Source organism: Octodon degus, unplaced genomic scaffold (genome assembly GCF_000260255.1).
Source record: "Octodon degus isolate 3935 unplaced genomic scaffold, OctDeg1.0 scaffold00136, whole genome shotgun sequence".
Taxonomy (NCBI): Eukaryota; Metazoa; Chordata; class Mammalia; order Rodentia; family Octodontidae; genus Octodon; species Octodon degus.
In genome coordinates this window covers 861,523-886,173 of record NW_004524712.1, presented here as the reverse complement: position 1 = coordinate 886,173, position 24,651 = coordinate 861,523, and the positions used below count along the sequence as shown (strand labels likewise).

The following is a 24,651-nucleotide window of genomic DNA, read 5'->3' as shown; positions in this document are numbered from 1 at the left end:
CTCAGGCCCTTGCGCTTGCCAGGGAAGCACTTATTCCACTGAGCCATCTCCCCGGCCCCCAAGGATCTGGGTTTTTAGATATCTGTGAAAACCCGCAGTGAACAGCTATCTTCCCTGCCCACCCTGGAAAACAGTCCCTGCGTGACCCCGCGCGGCGCTGTCCTGGGCCTGCTCCGGGGCAGCCTGGGCGTGGGTCTGCGATGGATTGCGCGGCCCGCTGGGACGCGCACCGGCTTCTTCCGCCGCTGCGCTCCACACTGTGGCCGGGGTTCCCAGTCCTTCGGAAGGCCGCCCTTGTTGCTATCAAGACGCAGAATCCCCAAGCGTGGAGCGGGTTGTTGGTGAGGGAGCCTCAAGGCTTTTGCAGTGCCCCGGGTGCGGGCGCCTCCGACTCAGTAGCTCCCCCAAACGCCCTTCCCAGTACCCTCCCCTGCGGGCCAGGTAAGAGTGTGATGGTTCAGGACCCTCCTCTTGCCTTCTTGCCCCCGGGTCGGCTCTTGGGCTGGCGGACTTAGCCAACTCTAGCCTGCAGCTTGACCCGGGAGAGGCAGCGGGATCCGGGCCTCCAAGCGCTGGAAGATCCCGATCCCCACCCCCACCCCCACCCCACCCCGCGGCTGCTCGCCCAGCCTGGGAGAGCTCGACCTCTCCGCCCCTTCGAACGTCCCGCCCCCTGTCGCCGGTCCCCACCCCACCACCCGCACACACCCGGACTTGGGCTGGAGCCGCCCTTGGTGACTGTCGGCGGCCTGGCTCCCGCGCACTACCCGACTGTCGCCCAGCCTCCGCACCTGCTGGACGGTGCGTCCAGAACTAAAGCCCTGACTCCGCTCTGACCGGGGAGGGTCATGATTTCCCTGCCCGCATCTCCTGCCAATACCTGGCCGCTGTCTTTGTTCCTGGGGCTCAGTATTCTCGGTGAGTCAAACCCGGGACCTAGAGGTGTTTAGGGATGCAGGATGGGTAATCTTGGTCCCGAGAGGGACTTTGGGCCCTGAGGAGAAACTGGATTGGTCGCGACCTGCTTCGCACTTTTGCCGCAGCTCCTCCACTCCTGACATCCCTGGCGGGGGCTGATTTACCTCCACACGGCAGCAGGGGCGGCTGCCACTTTGCGGGAATAAGGGCATCCCCCCCCCCCCCGCAAGACCCAGGTAACTGTGGGGGGAGAGACAGGAACCTTGCCCCGCTCCGTTGCTTCCCCTCACTCTTCAGGGCATCTCCAGGGAGACCCAGCTACCTCTGGTGTAAGTGACCGGAACCATCCCTCCCCTCCTCCCTACCCCTACTCAGCAGAGCTGGATGAGCTGAGGCGATAGATGAGACACTGCCTAAAGAGCTTAAGGACTTAACTCCAGTCCGTCTGTGCCCCGACCCCACACACAAGCTGATGCGAAGATCCCAGGAGAATGTCCCAGCCCTCGGGCTTGACACACGGACTTCACGGACTTCACGTCAGTTCCCCAGCCCAGTTCCTCTCTCTTGCCCCCTCCTGCTTCCTGCCCTGGAAATAATGGGAGGTGCCCCCAAAGCATGACCGAGAGGTCGTTTGGACACAGGAAATGGGGGAAGGGTTCAGAGGAATAGAATTGTGACACCTCCTCCCCTTCCAGGTCCACCACCTGGTTGATTCCCCAACTCAAAGAGACAAGGGAATAAGGAAGAGAGGATAAAGGGAGAGGAAAGGAACCTCTCAGACCAAATGCTTGATGAGTGTGGAAAGCCGGGATGGGGTGGGTATCTGGCTCCACTGGGCACTGAGGGGGCCCAGTACTACATCTGGGGAGAAAAGGACCCCATAAGAACAAAGCCCCTTCTAAACTATTCACTTGCGGCCTTCTGGGCTGTTATTTCCTTTCGGGGGTCCCTGTCTAGGTTTGGGGACCTCAGCTTTAACTCATTTTTTTTTTTTCCTCAGCTTGGAGGAAGATAGATTAAGTGGGAGCGGGAAGGAGGACATACAGAATGAAATTCAGACGAAAGGGTGGTATCTACCAGCTCCTGTCTGAGTCTGCTTTGGTCTGGTCTGTACACTAGTAGTGTAAGATGTGAAGTGCCAGGATTTCCAAACAAATGGGTCTCATGAGCAGACCCTGCCACACCAGAGTCTGGGCAGCTTGTCCCTACCTAGATTTGATGGACCCCTTCTGGGATCCCTCCCCTTCTCACCTGTTTCCCAATTTCCCATCATCTGCAGCTCACTTGTGACCCCAGCCTCAAACCTCAGTTTGCATACTGAAGGCGCAAACTTACTGTTCTCACCGGCTGGCCTGGAGGTTCCTCAGCTGCAGCCTGGAGCTGGCCAGTTAAGTCCACCCATATGCAGCAGGCACCCAGCTCTCCTAGGCCCACATGCTCAGCCTGACTCAAGGCCCTCCTGCTCTGCCCAGGCTGCTCAGCCTCATGCCCCTGGGGCGTGAGAAGCCTGCAGGGGGAGTTTCTCAGAGAAGAAGGAGACTAAAAATAGTAGCCCTGGGGAGCAGGCCCGGTTGGGCCTTTCCCTGTTCCTCACTGTGGTCTCAGTGAGCCAGAATGGTCACTTCCCTGGGCTCCTGTGTCCTTCACTGGGACCCTCTCCCCTCCTAGTGGCACCCCAGATGCAGCGTGGGAAAAGAGACCTCCAGTTGGGGTGGAGGCCTGTGCTCCAGCATACACCCAGGAGCTAGAGTGGGGCAGCCTGCGCTCCTTCACTTCTCTGAGTGCAGAGCATTTGCCCAGACCTTACTCCTCAGGGAGTGTTCTTTACTGTGTGTTTAAACTACCTCCTGCTATGTTTTACAAAGTGCAATTATAAGTGAGGACCCTGAGTTAGTCCTTGAGATTCCCAAAGAGGACGCAGGTAGTTTCCTGGCCTCAGAGTGAGCTGCACAGAGCTGGAGGAAGAGCAGCCACATCCCGAAGACTACCGTCTGTACCTCTTTAGAAGCATGGCTACCAGCTAGGTCCCCAGGGGGCTTTGAGCTCCTTGAGGGCGGATTGTTTTTGGCTGTAGGACCTCCGGCCTAGCGGCCCCCCTTTCATTGTCTTCGGCCTTATCTCAGGGAACAAGTTTCCTGCCAGGAAATGAGAAGGGGGCACTTCGAAGTGTAAGTCATAGTGCGGGGTTCTGTGGAGACATGAAGCAGCGGGAAAGCTCGTGGGGGTGGCGCGTCCTGGCCGCCTGGCTCCAGCCCTGGAGAGCAAAGGCCCTGGAGAGCGAAGGCCAGAATCCACAGCCTGGCCTGCTCAGCCTGAGACTGTGCTCCTTGCTCTAGAAAGTGTGGGGGCCAGGGCAAGGGGCAAGGGGCGCCAGCCTTCCTCAGATTTGGCTGGGCCCTAGCCCAAGTCACTCCATAAGGGCCTACCCTTGCACCTCCACTGCCTCCCCGAAGGGCACAAGTCGAGGGGCCCAAGCGTCAGTCACACCACTCACACCTGTGGCCCCTTGACTCTTGCCTTGGGAAACTGGGGGAGTAAGTGTGCACCGCGGGGTGTATATTAAGAGTAGTAGATCTGCCCTTTTTCCTGTTCCCTCTCCACCTGGAAGGAAATCTGCCCCGTCGTCTTGGTGTTTCAGGTATGTGCTTCTTGGATATGAATAAATATATAGAAATGTGTTCCCCAGCCCCACTAGAAACCCATGGGCAGACGGAGGGAAGCGAGACTCGGCCATGGCCCTGGCCCCCTGGATACCGCCAGGATCCTTGCCCTTCGTACTGCCCTCTTGGGGCGCCCTGAGGGAGCTCATGCCTCGCTCTGTCTGCAGCCTACCCCTCCAGGGCCCAGGTGAAGGTGCACACGCCTGCTGGCCTTACGAAGCTGCAGGCAGTGGAGGGAAGAGATATAGTGCTCCCAGCCTGGTACACTCTGGAAGGAGAGAAGCTTTCGGGCCAGCCATGGGAAGTGCCCCTCCTGATATGGTTTCTGGAAGAAAAAGGGAAGAAGGAGCTAAAGCAGGTAAGGGGAAAGTATCCTGGTAGTGGTGAGGCAAGTCCTGCTGGGCAGTAGGGAAGAGCTGGCAAGGGTGGGAGCAGGAGGCCAGAGACTGGCACCAGCAGGAAACAGCAGGTGGGCTCACTGTGTCAGTGTCAGGCTTCTCATCTTGAAGAGTTCCTCCAAAGACTTCTTTTTCCTGCAGTTTTCCCTAGAAATCCAGCATACAGACACTATTAAAAAGGTTGTGGAGGAGGGTGCATGCCTATAGTTCCTGCAACTGTGAGGCTGAGCCCAGGGGACCACAAGTTTGGGCCCAGCCTAGGGAATTAAGCAAGACCTTGTCTCAAAATAAAAACTAGAAACTGGACTGGGGAGTTTAGTGTGAAAGCTAGAGGCTCAGTACCCTGGTGTGGATGAGGGAAGTGGCAACCCAAACACTTAAAAGTAGAGAGACACTGACATACTGTGGTGGAACTGAGGAATGGGAAAGCTTAAGGCGAGTAACAGCACTTGTAAAAGCGAACATGTCTCTTTGCTCACATGCTGTGTACTTTGGATGCTGTCAGCTACGGGCTACTTTCAGTACTCCATGCTGGCCACCAAAACTGGGCATGGTGACGCATACCTGTACTGCCAGCACTGGGGAGGCTGAAACAGGGGGATCACTATGAATCTGAACTGTGAGGAAGACCCTGTATCAAATAGATAAAAGATTTTTTAAAAGCATTTAATTTAATTTAATTAACTAATTTCTTTCTTTTTTTTTTTTTTTCCTGTATTTTAGGGAAGGGTCTACAGGGTGTTCAGGGTCTCACTACTAGATCAGACTGGTAGTGCTTCTCCTGTTTTTTTTTTTTAAATTTTTTATTCATTTGTGTGTGTGTGTGGCCAGCTCAGCCCACCAGGGGGCGGGGTGTGTGTGTGTGCGTGTGCGTGCGGCCAGCTCAGCCCACCAGGGGGCGGGGCTGGCTGGCATGTGGTGCTGGGGGATTGAACCGCGGTCCCTGTGCTTTGCTGAGCTTGTTCTAAGTAGGTGCTTTAGACCACTGAGCCATCTCACCAGCCCCAGCTTCTCCTGTTTACAGCCTCCCAAGTGCTGAGGTTACAGGCACATGTCACCACACCCAGTCTCAATTGCCTAGTCTCACTTGCTGTCTCAGTGTGCCCTGGGAGCGAGCAGCAAGGCAGGCCCCAGGATTGAACCCCTGGCCCCTGCACCTGCTTGCAGGTGCTTTAATCTGCTGAGCTATTTGGCCAGCCCTCAAATAAAAGATTAAAAAATGTGCATAAAGTATGTTTCTATCTTTTTTTTTTCATTAAAAAATGCCCTTTCCAGTAGCATAAATTTCAAATTCTACAAAATGGTAGATCTATTCCACAAACTTTAAGGTGTTTATGTCCCTCCTTCTTCTATTATGCACCCTTCTAAACACCCCCAGTGGGAGATAAGGGACAGTCTTTAGGGGAACAATACCTTAGCATAGGGAGGGACAGCTGAGGAGAGGGTTGAGAACAGAGCTGGTGTCAGAAAGATGGTGGGAGGGGTTACACAAAGGTCACTTTGGGGGAAAGGGACCGGGCCACCCTGTGAGTATGGTGCATTATGGAGTAACAAGGAGGTGTCCTGACCCCACCAGGTGCTGGCCTACATCAATGGGTCCGTGTCAGCCAAGCCTGGAGTATCCCTGGTGTACTCCATGCCCTCCCGGAATGTGTCCCTGAGGCTGCAAGGCCTCCAGGAAAAAGACTCTGGCTCCTACAGCTGCTCTGTGAATGTGCAGCACAAGGGCCATGACAGCAAAACTGTGGAACTCAATGTGCTGGGTGAGTGAGAAGCACACACTTCCGGTCCCTCCCCACCCCACAGGAGTTCAGGTGGGCCTCTCTCCCAAGGAGCAAGCGTGGGGCAAGACATCCAGTGACACAGGGGGTGTCTGTGGGTCTCTTGGGTGTGGGTTTTAACCTATTTTCCCTTCCCCAGTTCCTCCAGCAACTCCATCCTGTGGTCTCCTGGGCGTGCCTCGGGTAGGGGCCAACGTGACCCTGAGCTGCCAGTCCCCAAGGAGTGACCCTTCAGCTCATTACCAGTGGGAGCGGCTGCCCCCAGCGGCCCAGGTTTTCTTTGCACCAGTTTTAGGTGAGGAAGTTTCTGGAAACACTGAGACCGTGCCTGGAGAAGGGGGGAAGAGTGGTGCTACAGGACTGGGGCGGAAGGGGGCGGGGTGGTAGTGCTGAAAAAGGCTGGCGAGGGGAATGGCCTGCCAGGAGCAGGCTCTGGGACAGGTGCTCTCAGGTATCACAGACAGTTACTAAAGAGGCTCTGGAGCTGGACTGCCTGTGTTCGGGTCCAGCTGTGCCACTTAACTAGCTTTGTAAAATGGTTTATTAATATCTATGATTTGACCACACAAACTATAAAAAAATTTTTTTAGAGACAACTGGAAAAATTTTAATATGATGAGTTAGATGATTTTGGAGAAGTGTTACCAATTTCTTAGAGGAATGGTATTGTGAATATGTGAGATAAGGTTATTTTTTTTTTTTTGAAGATGTACACTGAAATAATGCATTTATTTATTTATTTATTTATTTATTTATGAAACCAGGGATTGAACTCAGGCCCTTGCGCTTGCCAGGCAAGCGCTTATTCTACTGAGCTATCTCCCCAGCCCCTAAATTTACTTTATTATTATTGGCTTTAATTTTAGGGAAGGGTCTACAGAGTGTTCAGGGTCTCCCTACTAGATCAGACTTGTAATGATCCGCCTGTTTACAGCCTCCCAAGAACTGGGAATACAGGTGTGCACCACCATACCCAGTCTATTGCTTTTAGACAGTAGAGAGAGGGGAAGTAAGTGATTGCAAAAGGTTAGCAACTTTTGGATCTGGGTGGTGGGAATATAGAATTTTCTCTTGTGCCTCTAGTTTTTATTTAATGTCTTCTGTTTGTTTACTTGCTTTTTTTTCTGGAAGGATTTGGGGTGGGGGTGGGTTCTGGGAATTGGATCTAGGGCCTCACACATGGCTCAGAATGTACTCTGTCACTGAGCTACCCCCCAGCCTCACTTGACCATTTCAATTATAAAATCCTTTTCTTTTTTAAAATAGAAATTTAAGTGGAGAGGGATACTGAGCTAGCTGCAGCTGGAACACAGCACATCGTACCCTTCCCCTTCCACAGGGAACGGAGAAGTGGTGACTCCCCGAGCGAAAGAGGACATTCCAGAAGAAGGGATGCATTTTTTTTCCCCAACAAGGGAAAGAAGGTCCCTGCACTGATGGCTAAATTGTATCCACAGATAACATCCGTGGGTCTTTAAAGCTCACCAACCTTTCCACTTCCATGTCTGGTGTCTATCTCTGCACAGCCCAAAATGCAGTGGGCAGTGCCTACTGCAATGTGACCCTGAATGTAATCACAGGTTAGTGAGGGGTAAGTGTGGTCCTCAGGAGGAGTGCTCAGTGGTGGGGGTGGCTTTGCAGGTCTTAAAGGCCTCTCATTGTGACAGAACGGGGAGCTTGCCCTGATTAAAGATTTGTGCAGGTGCTTGGTCAATGGCTGGCTATTTTCTGCTTCACAGCCTCCCATCTTAGCAAGGAAGAGAAAATGTGGACAGACATGACAGTGGGGAAGTGGGATTGGGGAGAAGCAGAGGGGGCCACCCTCTGACAGCAAGGCTTTTCTAGGGTCACGAGCTGCAATGATTGCTGGAGCAGTTGTGGGCACCCTGGTCGGATTGGTGCTGCTGGTTGGGCTGGTCCTGTTGTATGAGCGCCAGCGCCAGGGCAAGGTCCTGGAGGATGCGCCCAATGACATCAAGTAAGTGTTCCTGCTTTCTGCCGATATGGGGCTCTCCTAACTCCCCTCGCAGAGTCTAGGAGTTTGGGCACCTCCTGTCTAATGGATGGAGGGTGGAAATCAGAATGGCATTCGTATGGGCAGATTTGAAGGGAGAGGAAGAGAAGGGTTGCAGTGTGTATATGGAAGCAGGGAGTGAGACAAAGTGTGCAGAACCTCTCCCCCTTCCCCTGTTTTTCCTTTCTCCTGACCTCTTGTTACTTCTATGATGACTAGGGAGGATGCCACTGCTCCAAGGACCCTGGCCTGGTCCAAGGGCTCAGACACGATCTCCAAGAATGGAACTCTTTCCTCGGTGACCTCAGCACGGGCCCTCCGGCTGTCTCATGCCTCTCCCAAGCCTGGCACGATTACCCCTGTGCCTCGAGTGTCTACTCAGCCCCACCCCTCACCAGGACTACCCAAGACAGATGGGACTGACCCTCAGCCATTGTCCTTCAGCCCTGGTGGGCTTTCTCACTCTGCTCTGAGGCGCATGGGTGCAGTAAATGTGATGCTACCTTCCCAGACGCAGGATGGGTCTCTGGTGTGAGAGCCCAGGCACTCACCACAGTGTCTCACCTTCCTGAAAGGGTCAGCCCTAGAGCACAGACCTGAGCCCGGGGAGGGTAGCCACACTCCAGCCCTCCTGTCCTCTGACCTCATCTTTTTTAACTGTGGGAAGACTGGGTCTTAGTAAGACCCAAATGTCCAGGAGGTCACAGAAGTATTGAACCTGGGTGTGGGGCGGGGGAGGGGGGAGGAGGCTGCACTCCTCCTCATGAAGCCAGCTGAATCCTGCTGAGATTGCCTGACCTCCAAGGGCCCTGGAGAAGGCTGCTGGTTCAATGAGCTCCCCGGCCTTCTAGGATCTGTACCCCACCCATGTCTAATGTCGTCCTTTACTGTCTCTCCAGCTCCTTGCATTAATGTCCAGCTGGCCCTCTTGGATTTCTTGGGACAGAGGATAGGAAAGGCATTTTTAAAACTAACTCCAAATGTGTCTTTGTTTTTATTCTGCAAATTTCAATAAAGATACATTGCGTTTGTATGGAATAAAAACTAACTGAGAATTCCTGGAAGCTGAGCTTCAGGAAGATGTCCAGTGAACCCTACTCCCATTGTGTACCCAGGGAAGCTTTTCCTCCATGCTTAGACCTTGCTGGCTCAAGATAGCTCTTCTAGGGTCCTTGTAAATGTCATTTGTTATCCTGTGGGAAGGGGAGGCACCAAGAGCCTGAGGCTAGGAGCTTAGGGTGAACAGGCTGAAGGGCAAGGGTAGGAAACTGCTCCCTTGCTTCTGGAGGTGGGTGCTTTTTGCTGGGTATCAATGGACCCCATCTCTTCCTCTCCAGGGCAGATGAGAGCAGACTTAACTAATGCAGTTTCTTTGCACTACACCGCAATGTCTCTTGGTACCCAGGGAGAGTTGGGCAGAGGAAGTGCTGTAGGTTTATGACCAAGTACCCCCATGTCCTTTCCTGCTAAAGCTGGAAGGTCTGTAGGTTTCAGATTCTCTATCAAGTGCGATACATCTGAGATGAGGAATTGGTGTCATCTCTATGGACACTTTGATCCCAGCATATAGTGAAAGGGAGGCTTGGAAAGAACGAGGGTCTCTGAAGGTGCCAAAAGGTATCTTCACTGTGAGACAAGATGGTGGAGTCATTTCTAGCCGTTGGTAACACAATATCCTGTTCCTCCAAGACACTTGCCTTGTGGAGGTGCAGCTCTGGGCCTTTGCCATCAGCATGCCCACCCTGAGACCTGCCTCTTTCCCCAGAGCTTGACCTGTTTCAGGCATTGGAAGGAGGAAGTAAGAAGGCAGCCAGGCTAGAGTCATCTAGAATTGGACCTGGAGGAGGGAGGAGCATTTGCTTACCTGAGAGTGCTAGCCTCTCCCCTTGTTTGCTCTGAGATAGCCAGGCTAGCTCCTGCCCAGCACGCGAGGCTGCCCTTTGGGCACTCCCTTCCCTTCCTTAGACTCAGATACCCACTCAGACCAACACACAGAGCCAGGTGGCCATGGCCTGGCTCCCCAGGTCTTTCCTCTGTGGGACCCTGCTGGGGCTCCTGTGCCTGACTGGTAAGGAGGGGCTGGGCGGCTTACTCCAGAGCTGGGGGGAGGAGGGCTTCCTTCCCTGAGTCCTCAGGATCTTCTCGGTCCCCACCAGCGGGTGGAAGCTGCCATGAGTAGTGAGGACCCCGGAGGTGGCTGTGAGAGGCTGGAAAGTGGTGAGGGTGAGGAAGGGGCATTGGAGGCCTTGAGGGCAGAAGAGGAGAGAGGCAGACAATCGGGCTGGGCATGTTTGGCCTCTCTGTCCAAACAGGAGCACTGCTTCCTTTTCCTGCCAACTCCTCCTCATACCTGGCCCAGTCTTGGCCCTTTTACCCATAAAATCTCGGCTGGGCTGTGGGGCCCTCCCTCCCTCCGGAAACCTCAGGTTTGATGAAGGAGAGATCACACTGAGGGAGAGAGGCAGCACAGTGGGGAGAGAGCTTTCAGCCTCTGGCTTCAGTGCTACTGTGAGGGTCAGAATCCCCAGTCTACCAGGATTGGGGTCCAGACCACCCACTTTATCCTCAGCCCCAGGGCTGGCCGTGGAAGTGAAGGTACCCACTGAGCCCCTGAGCATGCCAGTGGGCAACACCGCAGAGCTGATCTGCAGCTATAGCACATCTGTGGGAAGCAACTTTGCCCTGGAGTGGAGCTTTGTGCAGCCCGGGAAGCCCATCTCTGCATCGAAGCCCGTGAGCTGAGCACAACCGTGCCAAGGAGGGTGGCCAGGAATAGAGGGGTGACCAGGAAGAGTGGGATGCCTCTGGGGTGGCATCTGGGGATGGGATAAAACAAGTAGGCTTGTCCTAGCTCTTGTCTGGGCTGCCGTTCGTGGGCCTGTATTATCCTTTCCTTTCCCATAATTCCTATGGCCAATTCCCTTGTGTTGTGAAGCCTCAGTTTCAGTTACTAAGCCCAGGGACACTGAGGTGCTACATTTGCTGTGGCACTGTTATGCCTTCACAGCTCGCGGTAGAGGATCTCAACCTCCCTCGCTGGCTAAGTGAGTGAGCTCATTTACACTTCCAAGAGGAAGCACTGTAGAATTGGTGTCTGACAAAAAAAGAAAGGGCATGGGCGTGTCTTCTGCCTTTTCTCAGATCCTGTACTTCACCAATGGCCACCTGTATCCCACGGGTTCTAAGGCAGAGCGGGCCAGCCTGCTCCAAAATCCACCCACAGGAGGGGTGGCCACCCTGAAACTGTCGGATGTCCGCCCCTCGGATACTGGAACCTATCTCTGTCATGTTAACAACCCGCCAGATTTCTACACCAATGGTCTGGGACTGATCAACCTTACGGTGCTGGGTAAGACAGGCTGGTGACCCACTAGCCAGCCACATAGGTTGAGGGTGTGCATCAGCAGTGCTAGGGCTCCCCATGTCTTGCTTTCTACCCAAGCACACAACTGTACTGGGGACCTCAAGAAAAAAAATACCCACTTCCCAAGCCTTCTAATTTAGATGGTCGCACTGCAGCTCTATAGAATGTCTCCTCTCTTGGGGCCTGAGAGAGGAAGCCCTTCTCATACGTGGCAATGGAGTCACACGCCAGCCAGCTGTACCAGGCAGGAAACACCCTTGTGTGGTTAATTTGGTTTCTGTCCCTCCCAGCCTCAGTGGCAGAGAAGGGAAGTGGCCATTAAAGGAATTAAGCCCCCCTTCATTAAGCAATGCATTCTGTTCGGAGCATCCATCTCACTGTAAATCAGAGCCTGCTCCCAAGGCCAAAGACATTTAGATGAAAAACAACAACAACAACAAGACCTGGCATGTGATGTGTGACTACTATGTGCAAATGTCTGAAGGGCTTTGTCATTTGGAGGGGAGATTTTAATTTTTTTTTTTGGAAATGGGGATTGAACTCAGGCCCTTGTGCTTGCCAGGCAGGTTTTAATTTTTAACTGCAGCTGGAGTTAACGGGTGGATATCATCTTAGCCCAACTTTGCCTCAATGTGAGGAAGAGTTTTCTAACAATGAGAATCACCAGCAGTAGAACCAACTTCCTAGGGATGTGGGGGTAGAGAGGAGGGGACCACTGTTTAGCAGAGGTGTTCAAGCAGGAGAGGCAAGCGCTCAGTGGGTGTGAGGTTAGAAGGTTTCTGTGACGTGCTGTGGTTTTTGCAGTGCCCCCCAGCCGCCCCTCATGCAGTCAGAGTGGGTCAGCCTTTGTGGGAGGCTCCGCAGCACTGAGATGCAGCTCTGCCCAGGGAGCTCCCAAGCCAGTGTACACCTGGGCTCGCCTTGGATCCTTCCCTACGCCTTCTCCTGGCAGCGTGGTTCAAGGTAAGAAGGACCCAAGGCATCAGCAAGAGATGTCTGGTGACCTGAGCAAATCTGGTCTGCAACCCTTACACATCCACATTGCGAGTTCTGTGACCAGTGGTATGGGACAAAGCCCTCTACTTTCCTCTCTTTCTTCGTATTGTTCCTTCTACCTTCCTGAATAGTCCATGGCTGGGCTCCTGGGGGCATCTCTTTTTCTGTTTGTTTTTTTGTGACAGCATCCCACTAGGTAGTTCAGACTGGTCTTGAACTCACTATGTACAGTAGTCCAGGCTGGCCTCAAACTTGCAACAATCCTCCTGCCTCAGCCTCTTAAGTGCTGAGATTACAGACATACACCACCACGCCCAGTCCCTGAGAACATTTTTGAGGTAATATCTTGATATCCTGAAAGAGTGCAGAGAGTGGGAGACAGTCTTATGATTCCTACTTGTTTACTTTTGGAGGATTCCTTTTAATTTCTTAAGGGTTATGAATCATTTCCAGACTTCCTGAAGAAGAAACTGAGGCAGGATAGCACACTGACTTGAGTCATCTTTCCAGTTTCTTTGGAAGAGTCATATTCCTAGGAGCCTTCACTTCTTATTTTTGCCCCCTGTAACCCCAGAAAATCCTTGTATCAATCCAGACCCCCTTGCCTGGATTACGTCCTGTTATGTGCTTTGCTCCCTCAAGCAAAAGTCAGTTTGTAGAAACACTGGAGTCAGCTCAGTCACTCCAGAGTTGTTTTTTTTTTTTTTAACAATCAAGGTTTTTTTTACTCCCAACAAGGAATCTTACCCCAGCTAGTAAGTATACCACCATAATTAACGTGTGGGGTTCCCCAGCTCCTGAACAAGTAGCATGTGGGACAGGAAGGACACAGATGTGGCAGTGGTTTTGGAATTACTTTCTGGATCATTTCAGACAAACTGTTCCCTCTAAGTCAGTTTTCTCACCTATCGAATGAGGTGATGCCTCCTTTGGAAGCACTGCTACGCGGATGGAGTGAGTTGTCCTCCCCTCAACCTTGCTAGGCGCTCACTGCGAGCTCGGTAGGCCATGACACGCTCCCTCTCCATCCTCTAGATGAAGTGTCTGGCCAGCTCATTCTCACCAATCTCTCCCTGACCTCCTCGGGCACCTACCGATGTGTGGCCACCAACCAAATGGGCACTGCATCCTGTGAGCTGACCCTCTCTGTAATCGGTAGGGGACATGGGGAAGAGGCAGGTCTGGAAGGCTTGGCCTGAGGTGGCTGTGTGACGCTGTCGGGGGCGGGGGCAAACAAGTTCTGCAACTCTGAAAGTCCCACGCATCCCTAGGTCCTTCTGAGGGCCGAGTGGCTGGGACACTGATTGGGGTGCTTCTCGGCGTGTTGCTGCTGTCAGTCGCTGTGTTCTGCCTCGTCAGGTTCCAGAAAGAGAGGAAGAAGACCCCCAAGGAGATGTATGGGGGTAGTGACCTGCGGTGAGCCAAGGGCTGGAGGTGGTAGAGGGAGACAGATTCGGGTTCAAAGTAAATGCTGCCAGCCTTCACCTGGGAAGGGTAAGGAGTGCTGCTTAGCTTCCAGTGATGGCAGGGGCAGCATGACCTTAGTGCACAGGGTGGAGGTCTGGGACGGGGGACGGGGGGGGCTCCACTTGCTGGACTACACTGACCCTCCTCATACTTATTTACTTTCTCAGTTTTTTTTTTTTTTTTTGAGACAAGGCTGGCTTCAACCTCACACCTATCCTTTTGCCTCTGCCTCCAAGGGCTCTTACAGGCGTGTGTCACCATTCCTGGCTACTTTCCTAATTTTTAAGGCACTTTGATATGTATGTTACCTGTTTGGAAGAAGTTGGAGGAATTGTATTTGTCTTGATCACTCGAGTGTAGTTCTGTGTGAGCCATCAGGACACGAGACCAAAGATGCCTGTGACACCTACTTTAGCTGCAAGACCTGGGGTCCTGAATAGGCAACCAAGCCGTTTCAAAACGAAAATACCAAATAAAGCAGAATCCGTGTGCTTGTGCCTCGGGGACACGGGGCCTGGAAACTTTATTTTAACCGAAGTCCCACAGATGATTCTTGTGCAGCATAAAAATTTAAGACTCCAGGTAGGACCATAGCCATCCTCTGACGGATGGGTCTTTCTGCAGTAAAAATGTGTGTCTCCATCAGGGAGGATGCGGTGGCTCCTGGGATTTCTGAACAGGCTTCTCCAAAGGCTGATTCTCGGAAAGGCCTCTTGGAGAGGTCCCTGTCTGCCAGCTCTGCGACCACCACCAAGTCTGCTAGCACCGAGACGACTACCAAGTCCAGACTCCCTATGATTATCTGACATCGTCCCTTCTCTGAAGATAATAAAGATTAAAGTCTTTGAGGGTACCATCTTGTTCCGTCTTCTTTGGCCAATATAGTCAATCCCTCCTGGCAATCTAGAAATCCTCTGTTTAGGAAAGGAATGTGTATGAAGTCCCAGTTTACGTCAAAGGGATAGGGCTCAACCTAGGTGTCACTCCACCTAATCTCTCTCTGCTCTTTGATTTGTAGTTTAAGTGGTTTGTTTAAGCTCCAAACGGTGACTGGACCAAAGACCCCTCCATCCCTCCTCCCCCGTCCGTCCCCCCCTCCCCCCCCGCACCTGCAGAACACTTGGACATTCCTCTTTATTGTTCACATTCCAACCCAGCACAGTCACATGCACACGCATAGATTAAAAACCTTCCGGCCACAGCCCCAGGAGCCCAGTGGGGCGGGGTCGGCGGGGGCAGGGGCAGGGGCGGGGCCGCGGAAGACTCCTCCTACTGAGCCTCCAGGCGCTCGGCGTTTGCAGAAACAGCTGGAGAGCTTGAGGCTACTGGGGTGCTGCTGAGGGCCCGGAAGGGTACATGACAGGCAGGTGTAGAATAGGGATTTCCCTTCTGATCAGAGCAAGGGGCATCCGACACCATGAAAACCCTCTTTGCTTGCTCCAGATCCAAAGTTCTGGGGCCAGGATAGGGCGGGAACTGCACAGAAACGCAGGGCGCCCCCTTTCGATGCGCGCAGAACGAAAGGACTTTTTTTTTCTTTTTCAAGTGAGTGACTCGAGCGACGCTCAGGGCGCCCCCCGCCGTGTGCGCAGGGGAGCGCACCGAGGCTGCGGAGGCAGAGCTGCATGCTGGGTGCAGGGAGAAGTGGGCGAGAAGCAAAAGAAGGGGAATTTGGGAGCGCGGGGTTTTTTGGGGGGTGGGAAACGCGAATGGGGACCACGTTAGACTGGAGTGTTAACTAAAAGGGCACGGACTGGGCAACCTTGCGACGAAGCCTGCCTGGGAAAGGGAGTCTCTGGGACGCAGGGGGCTCCTGAAGCTGGCAGGTTGGTGGCAAAGAGGGGGTCACAACACGGTTGGAAATTCTCGTCACTGCGAAGGGGACGCGGCATCCATCTCTCCTTGGGAACTGAAGAGACAGAAAGTCTGAGAGCCTGTCCGGTCCTTATCTCCCCGCAACCACCTCCCTTTCAGAACAGTACGGGGCCCAGCAGGGGCACGGACCTCCAGTCCCCCAGAACCCGGGCCCCGCCCCAGTCACTGAGCTGAAGCGAGCCCGTGTCAGGTACGTGAGAGAGCTGCGATGTGCATGGCCCTTGGGCGGCTTCGTGTAGCCAAATGAGGGCGGCTGCACGTCTGGGTGGCCCAGGTGTCCTTGTCGCAGCCTCGGGCATCCGCATGCATCTGAAAACCCGCTGGTGCTTGTGCCCGGCTGGGAGGGGGCGGGTGGAGAGAGGGAAGGGCTGGGGAATTGGTGGTCCTCGTCCTCCTAGCATCGCCCCACCCCCGCCGCTTCGGATTGGATCGTTTTCCTTACCTTCGAAAATGCTCAGTTCTTCGGTCCGGGATGGAATAAGGGAAGGTAGAGAAGAAAAAACAGGTGAGCCCTTGGGATCCGCCTCAGCCTTAACTGCTCTTCTTCTTCTTCTTCTTCTTTTTTTTTTTTTTTTGGTCTTTTTGAGACAGGGTCGCTATGCAGTTCTGGCTGGCCTTGAGCTCACATTGTAGCCCAGGCTGATCTCGAAATCGCAACGATCTTCCTGCCTCAGCCTCCCGAGTGCTGGGATTACAGGCGTGTGCCACCACGCCAGGCTAACCTTAATCTCTTTCCACCCACCAGTCTCAGACCTAGTTCCCCATCCTTAACTCCTTCCTCGTCGTCACTCTCTGCTCGTGTTTAGGCTTCTCTTCGGAGGAAAGCTGGGAAACTAGAACCCACCCATCCAGCCCGCCAGCCGGCCTCACCTGCCTTAGTCTCCGCTGGGGTCGCCGCCCGCGCCTCCCCGGGCGCCCCCAGCTCCTCCTGGGCCCCCGGGGCCCGGGCCCTTCCGGCCGCGCTCTCCACTCTTTATCTTCTTCCGCGCCATGTGGCCCCGGAAACTCGCTTGGATTTTGGCAGCGGCCGCATTGGCACCAGGATCGTCCAGCGGGATGTCTAGAATGTCGTCGTCCGGCTTGGAGCAGGCGCTCTCCTGGGGACGGGGCAGGGAAGTTCCGGTGGGGTGACTGGGCGGAGACTCCGCAGGGTTAGATAAGAACTAGAGCCCTTGGGGGCACTGAGATGGGAAAACACGGGTCGGGGGTGAGCGAGCAGTACCAGGTGTGTGTGTTTTCTCCTGGGCAGCAGCAGGTACAGAGGGAGGATCAGGGCCTGGTGGATCTAATTGTGTACCCAACCCAAGAACTACAAATACCTGGTGGGATGGGATAAGAGAAACTCAACAGTCCTGTTAGTAGCCTGTACCAGTAGGCAAGCTGCAGCGTTGAGCAGAGGGTGGGATTGGGGAAGGCAAGAAAGCAGCGGCAAACACTGTGCCTGTGGCCACCCATCCCCCTGCTTGCAGAGGGTGCCTCTAGCTCAGAAAGGCCCCTGCCCACTCCAGGCTTCTCTGGCGAGAAAGAGGAAGGAGACCCCGTAGGACCACCTCTCCCCGGGTAGATCTGCAGCGGAACTCATCACTGTGATTAGGAAGTTGGGGGCCACCGCTCTGGGAGTCAGTGAACCCCACTGGGCACAGAGGTCCAGAGGCTGTTCTCCCACTGACTATTTTCTACTGTTCCCCAGGTTGAACCAAAAAATGAAGGAAGGAGATAGTCTGGAAGAAATTGAAAGAGAAAATGCGTCATTCAAGAAACAAAACAAAAGAAAGAAAAAGACAAGGGTATGATCAGCAGGAGCAAGAAGCCCTTTTCTTGTTGAGCTCATGAGAAGCAAGGGATCAGGACAATACCATTCCAGCAGTGTGTTCTAGGTGCAGTGGCAGTGTTTCACAGACATTATTTTATTTAATGCTCAACAACAAAGTGATAAGAAACCCTCTTTAATATTACCTTAGCTTACCATGATAAAACCGTGACTGGACGGCTTAAAAGAACCTGAGGGGGTTGTACCCCAGTTATCAGGAGACTAAAGATTTAAACCTTTGTATATCAGGCTTAGAGTGGATTTTAAACTCCTACCCAGTAGAATAAGCAATTGCAGCCCAGAAAGGGGCTGGGTATGTCTTGGACAAGTTACTTAATCTTTTCTCATCATAACTCCTTCATCTGAAAAATCAGGATAATAATAGCCACTTCTGTGAGGAAGAGTAAGCAAGATAATGCCCAAAGACTTTGGCACAGTCTAGGTGCTTAATACATGGTGGTTATCTGATTGTGTTATATAATAATGTTAAACTGATCAAAATAGTTGTTTCTGCAGTCCCAAAGTGTCCACAGAGTTCACATAAGTCGACTCAATAATATAATCACATACCACATAGTGATGTTTTGGTCAATAACAGGATATGTAATGACGATGGTCCCATAAGATTAGATCGCCTAGAATTGTCATAGTTTGTGTAACTATGCTGTCACGTTCTCAATGATGATAACTGCCTAACGGTGATGCTTCGGTTTTTGGAGATAGTCTTGTTTTTCTTTTTCTGAGACAGAGTCTCGCTATGTAGTGCAGGCTGGCCTTGAACTCAGGGTGTTCCTCCTGTCTCAACCTCCAAAGTGCTGGGATTACAGGCATGTACCACGTCGGCTTGGAGAGAAGCGTTTTGCTGTGTAATCCAGGCTCATCTTGAACACACTGTGTAGCCCAGGCTGGGTCTTGCAGCTGTTCTCCTGCCTCAGCCTCCAGAGTGCTGGGATTGCAGACATGAATCACCACACCCACCCTAAGGACACATTTCTCAGAATATGTCCTAATCACTAAGGAATTTGTGACTGTAATCAGACCCATCCATATATATGTGCATATGCCTGACAACCTGCCTGGGCTGAGAGCAGGATGAACGAGTTAGGAACTGACACTGATTTCAGAGGCCAGGCTCTAGAGCAGAGAGTCTCGGTCGTCCCTGATCTCTTGTACCTTGCTGTTACTTATACTATCAGCATGAACTGGGATGAGGCGATCACTATGAAGTTAGATGGGCATTGTTCCTTTGGTTGTGGGCCTTTGGCCTCCAGGAATTTACTTTCTTCTTTTCCTTCTCTCCTTCCTTTTTCCTCCCTCCCTTCCATGGTACTGAGGAGGAACCTAAGACCTTCCCCTTGAGCTATATGTTTGTTTGCTTGTCTGCTTTTTTTGCTTTTTGAGACAGGGACTCTAAGTTGGCCTTGAACTCAGCCTTCCAGTTGCTGGGATTACAGATGTGTGCCACCATGCCTGGATTCTTTTTGTTTTTATTTGGAAACAGGGTCTCACTAGATTGCACAGGCTGACTCCTACATTTCAATCCTACTTCAGCCCCCCAAGTAGTTAGGATTACGGGTTTGGGCCCCCAAACTTGGTTGCCCTCACTTCTTGCCTGAGGATGTCCATTGCTTTCACTGTCTTTTTCTTCTCAAGATAAGATGACTATGGCAATTCAGTTCTATTCTTGCCCTCTCCTGGCCATCAGTGACCAGTGTCAGAACTGGACAGGGTCTGAGTGAGCCTCTAGTGATCCTTTTCCCATCTAGATTGAGCCCAAGAACACAGTGTAAATGCAGATGCTGAAGCCCAGGTTTACAAATACTCCTTCCTCATGCTTCCTCAGGTTGTCCTCTTCCTATCCCGGGCTGCTGGCTTTTTAGTGTATTCTCAAGATGCCCACAATCATTTTTTTTTTTGTACTGGGGATGGAACTCAGGGCCTTAATACTAGCTAGGCAGGTGCTTGTGCCACTGAGCTATTTCCCCGGCCCTACTCCATCCTAGTCCCATAATTTAAACATAGTCACAAAGACTTACCAAGAAGCTGCTATGGGCTAGAATGAACCCAAACACTCTTTTTTCTCTTCCCAGGTCTAGAGGTCTCCCTGATATCTTATTTTTCACCTAAAACCCCAACCAATGCCCTTGTGTTCTTTGATTCTCAGAGCCCAAGGATTTTTTGGGATAGTCTCTAGGAGTAGTGAAGCTTTTAGAAAGATGGCAACAACCATAAAAAACAATATTTCCACCTCACCCCTCCTTGGGCTCATAGAGTGGAGGTGTGGAGGAATGCTGAGGAGAGGAAAGGATGTCTTTTTTTTTTAATATTTTATTTATAACCTCTGGGTTTTATTTATTTATTTTTATTTTTATTTTTTTTCTTTTCAAAGGATGTCTTTTTTTTTCTTTTTTTTGGTGGAACCAGGGATTGAACTCAGGCCCTTGCGCTTGCCAGGGAAGTGCTTATTCCACTGAGCCACCTCCCCGGCCAGGAAGGGGTGTCTTATCTAACTATGCTAAGGTCCAACCTGCTCTCATTGCCCACCCCAGCTTTATCCAGAATGGAAACCTGGAACAACATGCAGAAACATTCCTGATGCCCTCTTCCTCCCCACAATCAGCTCCTTGTCCCTTTAGCTTAATTCTGAGGACTAAGCCACTAGGCAGCCTGACCACAGGCAAAACTGAGGGAGGACAGAAGGAATCCCGGAAGGGGCTCTTCAGTCATGGTGCCTGGCTAATGTCTTCCAAAGCCAAGACTGATGGTTGTCCTGAGAGCTCTGCATGAGCTGGGGGACATCAGGGATGAACAGGGTGATGTGGAAAGCACACCAGTCTGGAAAGCAGGAGCCATGGCTCTAGGCCCTAGATGAATAAAGTCTCCTTTAGCTCACTAATCCTAATAGCTGTAAGAATTAAGGCTACTCACTGCCCATTATGTGTTAGGCTCTTTATTAAGTACTTTGGACACTTTCCCTCATTTAAGTTCAGTCTTACACAGCAGGAAACAGCCTCAGAGATGTTTTATAACTTCCTTAAGGTCTGACAGACTACCTCAGGGCAGGCAATTACTTCTATGCATTCAGCTAACACCCAAGTCAACTAGACCAAGCAAAAGAAGATGACATTAAAAAACGTTTCTTGGCCTTTTCACATTAAGTGAATGTCGCAGAGCTATATCCTGGCTTTGTAGAACAGCAACTAGAACATTTGAATTGACAGCTGTTAAAAACTACTCTCAGCCTGGGGTTGTAGCTCAGTGGTAGAGTGCTTGCCTGACATGCATAAGCCCTGGGTTTGTTTTCCAGCCCTGCAAAAAAACAAGCAAAAAACACCAGCAGCAGCAGCATGAGCAGCAGCAGCCAAACAGCCTTAAAAAAGCAGATCTGGGGCCAGGGAGATAGCTCAGTAAGTAAGTGCTTGCCTGGCAAGGGCAGGGTCCTGAGTTCAATTCCGGTACCCCCCCCCCAAGAAAAAAGCAGATTTGTTTTTTTTTCATCATTTCTGTCCATGCTTCCTCACCAAGAGGAAAAAAAAGAACAAGGCTAGACTAGATTATTCCCAAACACCAGCTGGTTACCCTGGAAAGCCCCAGAATGAAACGGGAAGCAGCACACACCTTACCAGTGCTGAGTCCCAGCCCTTCACAGTCTAGACCAGTCTCGCCCTCCTCATCCCATCTCCCCTTTCTGTCCCCTGCACAGTCTGAGAATGGTGCACTCTCTCGCTCAGCCCTTTGGGCCTGTAGCTATAGATTATGAAAAAGGAAAGCTCTTGTGTACCTGGTGCACTGCAGGAGATGCTCATGGCCCTGGGCCACTTGGATAGCTGTGTAATTGGTTCCTCCATACTTTTTGGATGGATAGCTTCTCCTTTCTAAGGGACAGTGGATCCAACCATCTCTACAAGTCCCTCAGCTGTTAGCTGTCATCTGTTACCTAGTTATCCATCTACCTGACCTGTAGCAATGTCTTTCTGGCCACTCTCAGACACCATCTAGGGAAGACCAGGGCTGCCTGACAGGGCTCTCCCATCCTACCTTTGGCCCTTCTGCAGACTCCAGAGGAGACCAGTCACATTCCTTCTTTGGCTTCCTGGATTTTTCTGTGACTGTGCCTCCAGCTTCCCCTTCCCCATCATCCTCTCCAGCTTAATCTTTTCTGCTCAATATTACCACACTAACCCTTAACCCATAACTCAGAATCTACCATCCATTTTCTTTACTTAAAAAAAACACTGCTGGGGGTTGGGGTGGGGGACCTCTGCCTTAGTGGAGTCTGGAAACCCTCATTTCTCCTTTTATCACCAGAAACAGTTTTCTGGGCTGGAGACATGGCTCACTGGGAGAGCATGTAGCTAGTCCCCAGCATAAATAAATAAAACTAGATTTAGAAAATTGCTTCCTGGAGAAAAGACTCCAGGAAGGAAAAAGGAAACAAAGGCTGGGCATGGTGGCGCATGCCTGTAATCCCAGCACTTGGGAGGCTGAGGCAGGAGGATCATTGGGAGTTTGAAACCAGCTTGGGCTACAAACTGAGCTCAAGGCAGCCTGAACTGCATAGTAATGAAAGCATTGTTCTTTTTTTTTTTTTTTGGCGGAACCGGGGATTGAACTCAGGGCCTTGCGCTTGCCAGGGAAGCGCTTATTCCACTGAACCATCTCTCCGGACCCTTGAACTGCATAGTAATGAGATCCTGTCCCCAAAAGACAAAAATAAATAAATAAATTTAAAGTAAAAAAAGAGCACCAAGAAAAAGACTGAAAAGAGATATGCTATCAGAATATCTTCCAGGGATTGGGATGATATATGATTGATTTTTTAAAAATGTTTTCTCTGATCTTTATATTCATTATTATGACACTTTATAATGAGAAAAAAATACATTTAGAGAAGAGGTTAAAGTACAGCTGTTAAAAAAAATAAAGTGCAGGGGCCGGGGGGATGGCTCAGGGGAATAAGTGCTTCCCTGCCAAACGCAAGGGTCTGAGTTCAATCCCCAGTTCTGCAAATAAATAAATAAATAAATAAATAAATAAATAAAGTACAGCTGTTTGGATCACACAGGGCTATGCTTCAATTCTGCCTCCACACTAGGAGGAGTGCCTCAGGAGAAGAACCATTTGATTTCTCCAAGCCTCAGTTTGCGCATCTGCAAAATACCTACTTCACAGAGCTGTTGTGATGATTAATTATAAAGTGCTTGTCTTGTGGTGAGCATTCACAAATTGGCAGCTATTATTGACACCAGTAACAATTAAAATCATGACAACTTGCTCCTGAGTTCTCCCTGCGTCTTGGTACCTAGACATCAAGAAAGCTCACCTCTTATAGGACTTGACCATCCTTTCCTTCCAAACCACACTCTTTCCTTTCTGTCTTTTACACACCATAGGGTGGATGGAGGTGGCAAAGCCCATAAGCTCTGGTATCTTTAGCTGGGTTGACTGAACGACTGAGAAAACACAAGGACAGGCTTTTTCTCTACGTGGGGGCTAAAAATAAATTTATATAGGCAAGATCTCTGCGAGTCGGAGGCCAGGCGCGTGCCGGGCACTTTCTTACTGAGCCCCCTCACCACTAACCTATATATTTCGGCCAAGCACTAGCAGCTTCCAGACTCTGTGTGGGCGACGACAAGCTGCAGACACTTCCTTCCCTGACCAGCAGGGCTCTCTCGCGGTCACTTTACGCAGCTCCCTCTAGAGCCAGCAGGCGTTGGGGGCCGGGCCAACCCCTCCCCCAAACTACACCAGTAGGCTCTGTGCTGCCCATCAGCGCTACTAAGACCAAAATGAATCGCTCACTCCTGCCTGCGGGGTACAGAGCTTAGCCGATCCTCAGAGGGTCGTGAAGATCAGCCTCTCCGTCCAATGACTGTGGTGGCGGTGGGATAGGAAATGGGGTGGGGGCCAAATGCCCGGGAAGAGGATTAGCAGCAGCTCCGCGAGGCGACGGTTTCCAGGGTCTCATTGGGGCAAGTTCCTGCTCTCTAACCTGCAGCATTCGGGCTGCCAATCCCTGCCCAGCTCCAGGTCCACCCTAGACAGCCCAGCTAGAGGCGCTCGGACGCCCCCGCCGATCGGGCAGCATTTTTCTTAAGGCTTTCAAGTCAGGCAGGTGCCTTCCACCACCATCACCCACATCTCTGTTGGACCCCTTACGGCCCCTAGTCTTCCGCACCCGCTTCCAGCCCTCACTCACTTCGGGGCTTCGCGGGCGCCCCGTGTTCCAGACCAAGCCAAGTGCCGGTCCCCCAGGCCTTCTAACTTACGGTGCAGCAGTCCATGCTAGTGATGAGGGTCCTGGGCTGGGGTGGAGCCTGGCGCAGGCGGGGGTGGGGTCTGTGTGATGCTGGGTGGCGGCTCCGGGGCTGTGGGGCGCCCGCCGACCCGCGCAGAACCAGCGGCTCTCCCCTTGGTCCTGTCTCCCGCGCTCGGCTCGGCAAGCGAATGTAACCTGAGCCCTGCGGCCGGGAAGCCAATCAGACGGCGCCTCTGGCAGGGGCGGGGCGAGCCGGGAGGCGGACCCTCCCTCCCGGCGCCTCCGCCCGGCTCGCGCTCTCGCCGGAGCCCTCCGCCCACGCGCTTCCATCCCCTCCTCCTACGCACCCGGTCCTCCCACGCCAGTGCGTCGCTCGCGGAGCTGCAGGCAGCCGGGCAGATGCCCGCCGGAGTAGGCAGAAGGGGCCCGTCACCCAGGGCACACGCTCACATCTGGGCACGGCACACCCTGCCGCCCATAGACAGAAAACTACGCATTCCCACTGCCTCCCTACACTTCCACAACCTAGATGGAGTCCCAAACATGGCTCCCACCACCTTCTCCCCTCCTCAGTCCACAGAGAAAGACTCTCGACGGTATGTAGCCAAGGGAAAAAAAGTCTCATCATCGTTCCTGCCGTGGAATGGAGAAAGATGCTGGTGCGCAGCCTGTCGAGGTGTGGTGGGCATACAGAGACACAAAAGCGCACGAGCTCCGCGTGTCCGCGTGTGTCATTCCCTGGGCTCACTGAATGTGCTTTTCCTCCGTGTACACAGCCTTCCACAAACAACTACACAGACCTTGTACACAAACCTGGACAGATGCAGGTAAATGCAGATATACCATGTGTTGAACACTCACACACACACACACACACACACACACACCCCTACGATCATGCCCCACATATGCAGCAAATGTCTGTACTTATCTCCATCCTACCATCGTCTGTCAGTCTGTGTGTCTGTGTGTCTGTGTGTCTGTGTGTCTGTGTGTGTGTCTGTCTGCCTGCCTGCCTGCCTGCCTGCCTGCTTGTCTTGCATCAAATAAAATCATAACAACGGTTCTGTAGGTATTTACATACCCGTACCTGTTTAGGAGACACA

At 52.2% G+C, this 24,651-nt stretch overlaps 3 protein-coding genes across 13 annotated transcripts; 2 read left to right on the top strand and 1 right to left on the bottom strand.

Annotated features, from left to right (window-relative positions):
• Window positions 1-696: 696 nt before the first annotated feature.
• Esam (endothelial cell adhesion molecule) lies at window positions 697-8,745 on the top strand. Of its 2 annotated transcripts, XM_023701448.1 has the most exons (8): window positions 697-918; window positions 1,297-1,454; window positions 3,746-3,936; window positions 5,553-5,739; window positions 5,897-6,052; window positions 7,215-7,337; window positions 7,603-7,735; window positions 7,991-8,745. In XM_023701448.1, exons 2-8 carry the CDS (start codon window positions 1,391-1,393, stop codon window positions 8,304-8,306), a joined length of 1,170 nt encoding a protein of 389 aa, XP_023557216.1. In that variant the 5' UTR covers window positions 697-918; window positions 1,297-1,390; the 3' UTR covers window positions 8,307-8,745. The 2 variants fall into 2 exon arrangements, with proteins under 2 accessions (XP_023557216.1, XP_023557215.1); XM_023701447.1 differs by lacking the exon at window positions 1,297-1,454.
• A 159-nt stretch (window positions 8,746-8,904) lies between these two features.
• Vsig2 (V-set and immunoglobulin domain containing 2) lies at window positions 8,905-16,340 on the top strand. 9 transcript variants are annotated; one of them, XM_023701455.1, is made up of 8 exons: window positions 8,905-9,839; window positions 10,341-10,504; window positions 10,913-11,120; window positions 11,940-12,098; window positions 13,167-13,286; window positions 13,491-13,547; window positions 15,578-15,663; window positions 16,280-16,340. In XM_023701455.1, exons 1-7 carry the CDS (start codon window positions 9,779-9,781, stop codon window positions 15,640-15,642), a joined length of 834 nt encoding a protein of 277 aa, XP_023557223.1. In that variant the 5' UTR covers window positions 8,905-9,778; the 3' UTR covers window positions 15,643-15,663; window positions 16,280-16,340. The 9 variants fall into 9 exon arrangements, with proteins under 9 accessions (XP_023557223.1, XP_023557224.1, XP_023557225.1 ...); XM_023701456.1 differs by lacking the exon at window positions 16,280-16,340 and adding an exon at window positions 15,872-15,883; XM_023701451.1 differs by having other exon boundaries at window positions 9,616-9,839; window positions 13,403-13,547; window positions 16,280-16,334.
• Nrgn (neurogranin) lies at window positions 14,717-23,703 on the bottom strand. 2 transcript variants are annotated; one of them, XM_004641378.2, is made up of 4 exons: window positions 23,556-23,703; window positions 16,344-16,570; window positions 15,916-15,933; window positions 14,717-15,507 (listed from the first exon to the last, which is right to left on the bottom strand). In XM_004641378.2, exons 1-2 carry the CDS (start codon window positions 23,568-23,570, stop codon window positions 16,349-16,351), a joined length of 237 nt encoding a protein of 78 aa, XP_004641435.1. In that variant the 5' UTR covers window positions 23,571-23,703; the 3' UTR covers window positions 14,717-15,507; window positions 15,916-15,933; window positions 16,344-16,348. The 2 variants fall into 2 exon arrangements, with proteins under 2 accessions (XP_004641435.1, XP_023557226.1); XM_023701458.1 differs by lacking the exon at window positions 14,717-15,507 and adding an exon at window positions 15,743-15,810.
• Between the last annotated feature and the right edge of the window lie 948 nt (window positions 23,704-24,651).

Coding starts and splice junctions, on each gene's coding strand:
- Esam (XM_023701447.1), top strand. CDS start 849: ATGATTTCCCTGCCCGCATCTCCTGCCAATACCTGGCCGCTGTCTTTG. Junction 919..3,745: donor CCTGGGGCTCAGTATTCTCG/GTGAGTCAAACC, acceptor CTCTGTCTGCAG/CCTACCCCTCCAGGGCCCAG. Junction 6,053..7,214: donor TTTCTTTGCACCAGTTTTAG/GTGAGGAAGTTT, acceptor TTGTATCCACAG/ATAACATCCGTGGGTCTTTA.
- Vsig2 (XM_023701449.1), top strand. CDS start 9,779: ATGGCCTGGCTCCCCAGGTCTTTCCTCTGTGGGACCCTGCTGGGGCTC. Junction 9,840..10,340: donor GGGGCTCCTGTGCCTGACTG/GTAAGGAGGGGC, acceptor CTTTATCCTCAG/CCCCAGGGCTGGCCGTGGAA. Junction 13,287..13,402: donor GCTGACCCTCTCTGTAATCG/GTAGGGGACATG, acceptor ACGCATCCCTAG/GTCCTTCTGAGGGCCGAGTG.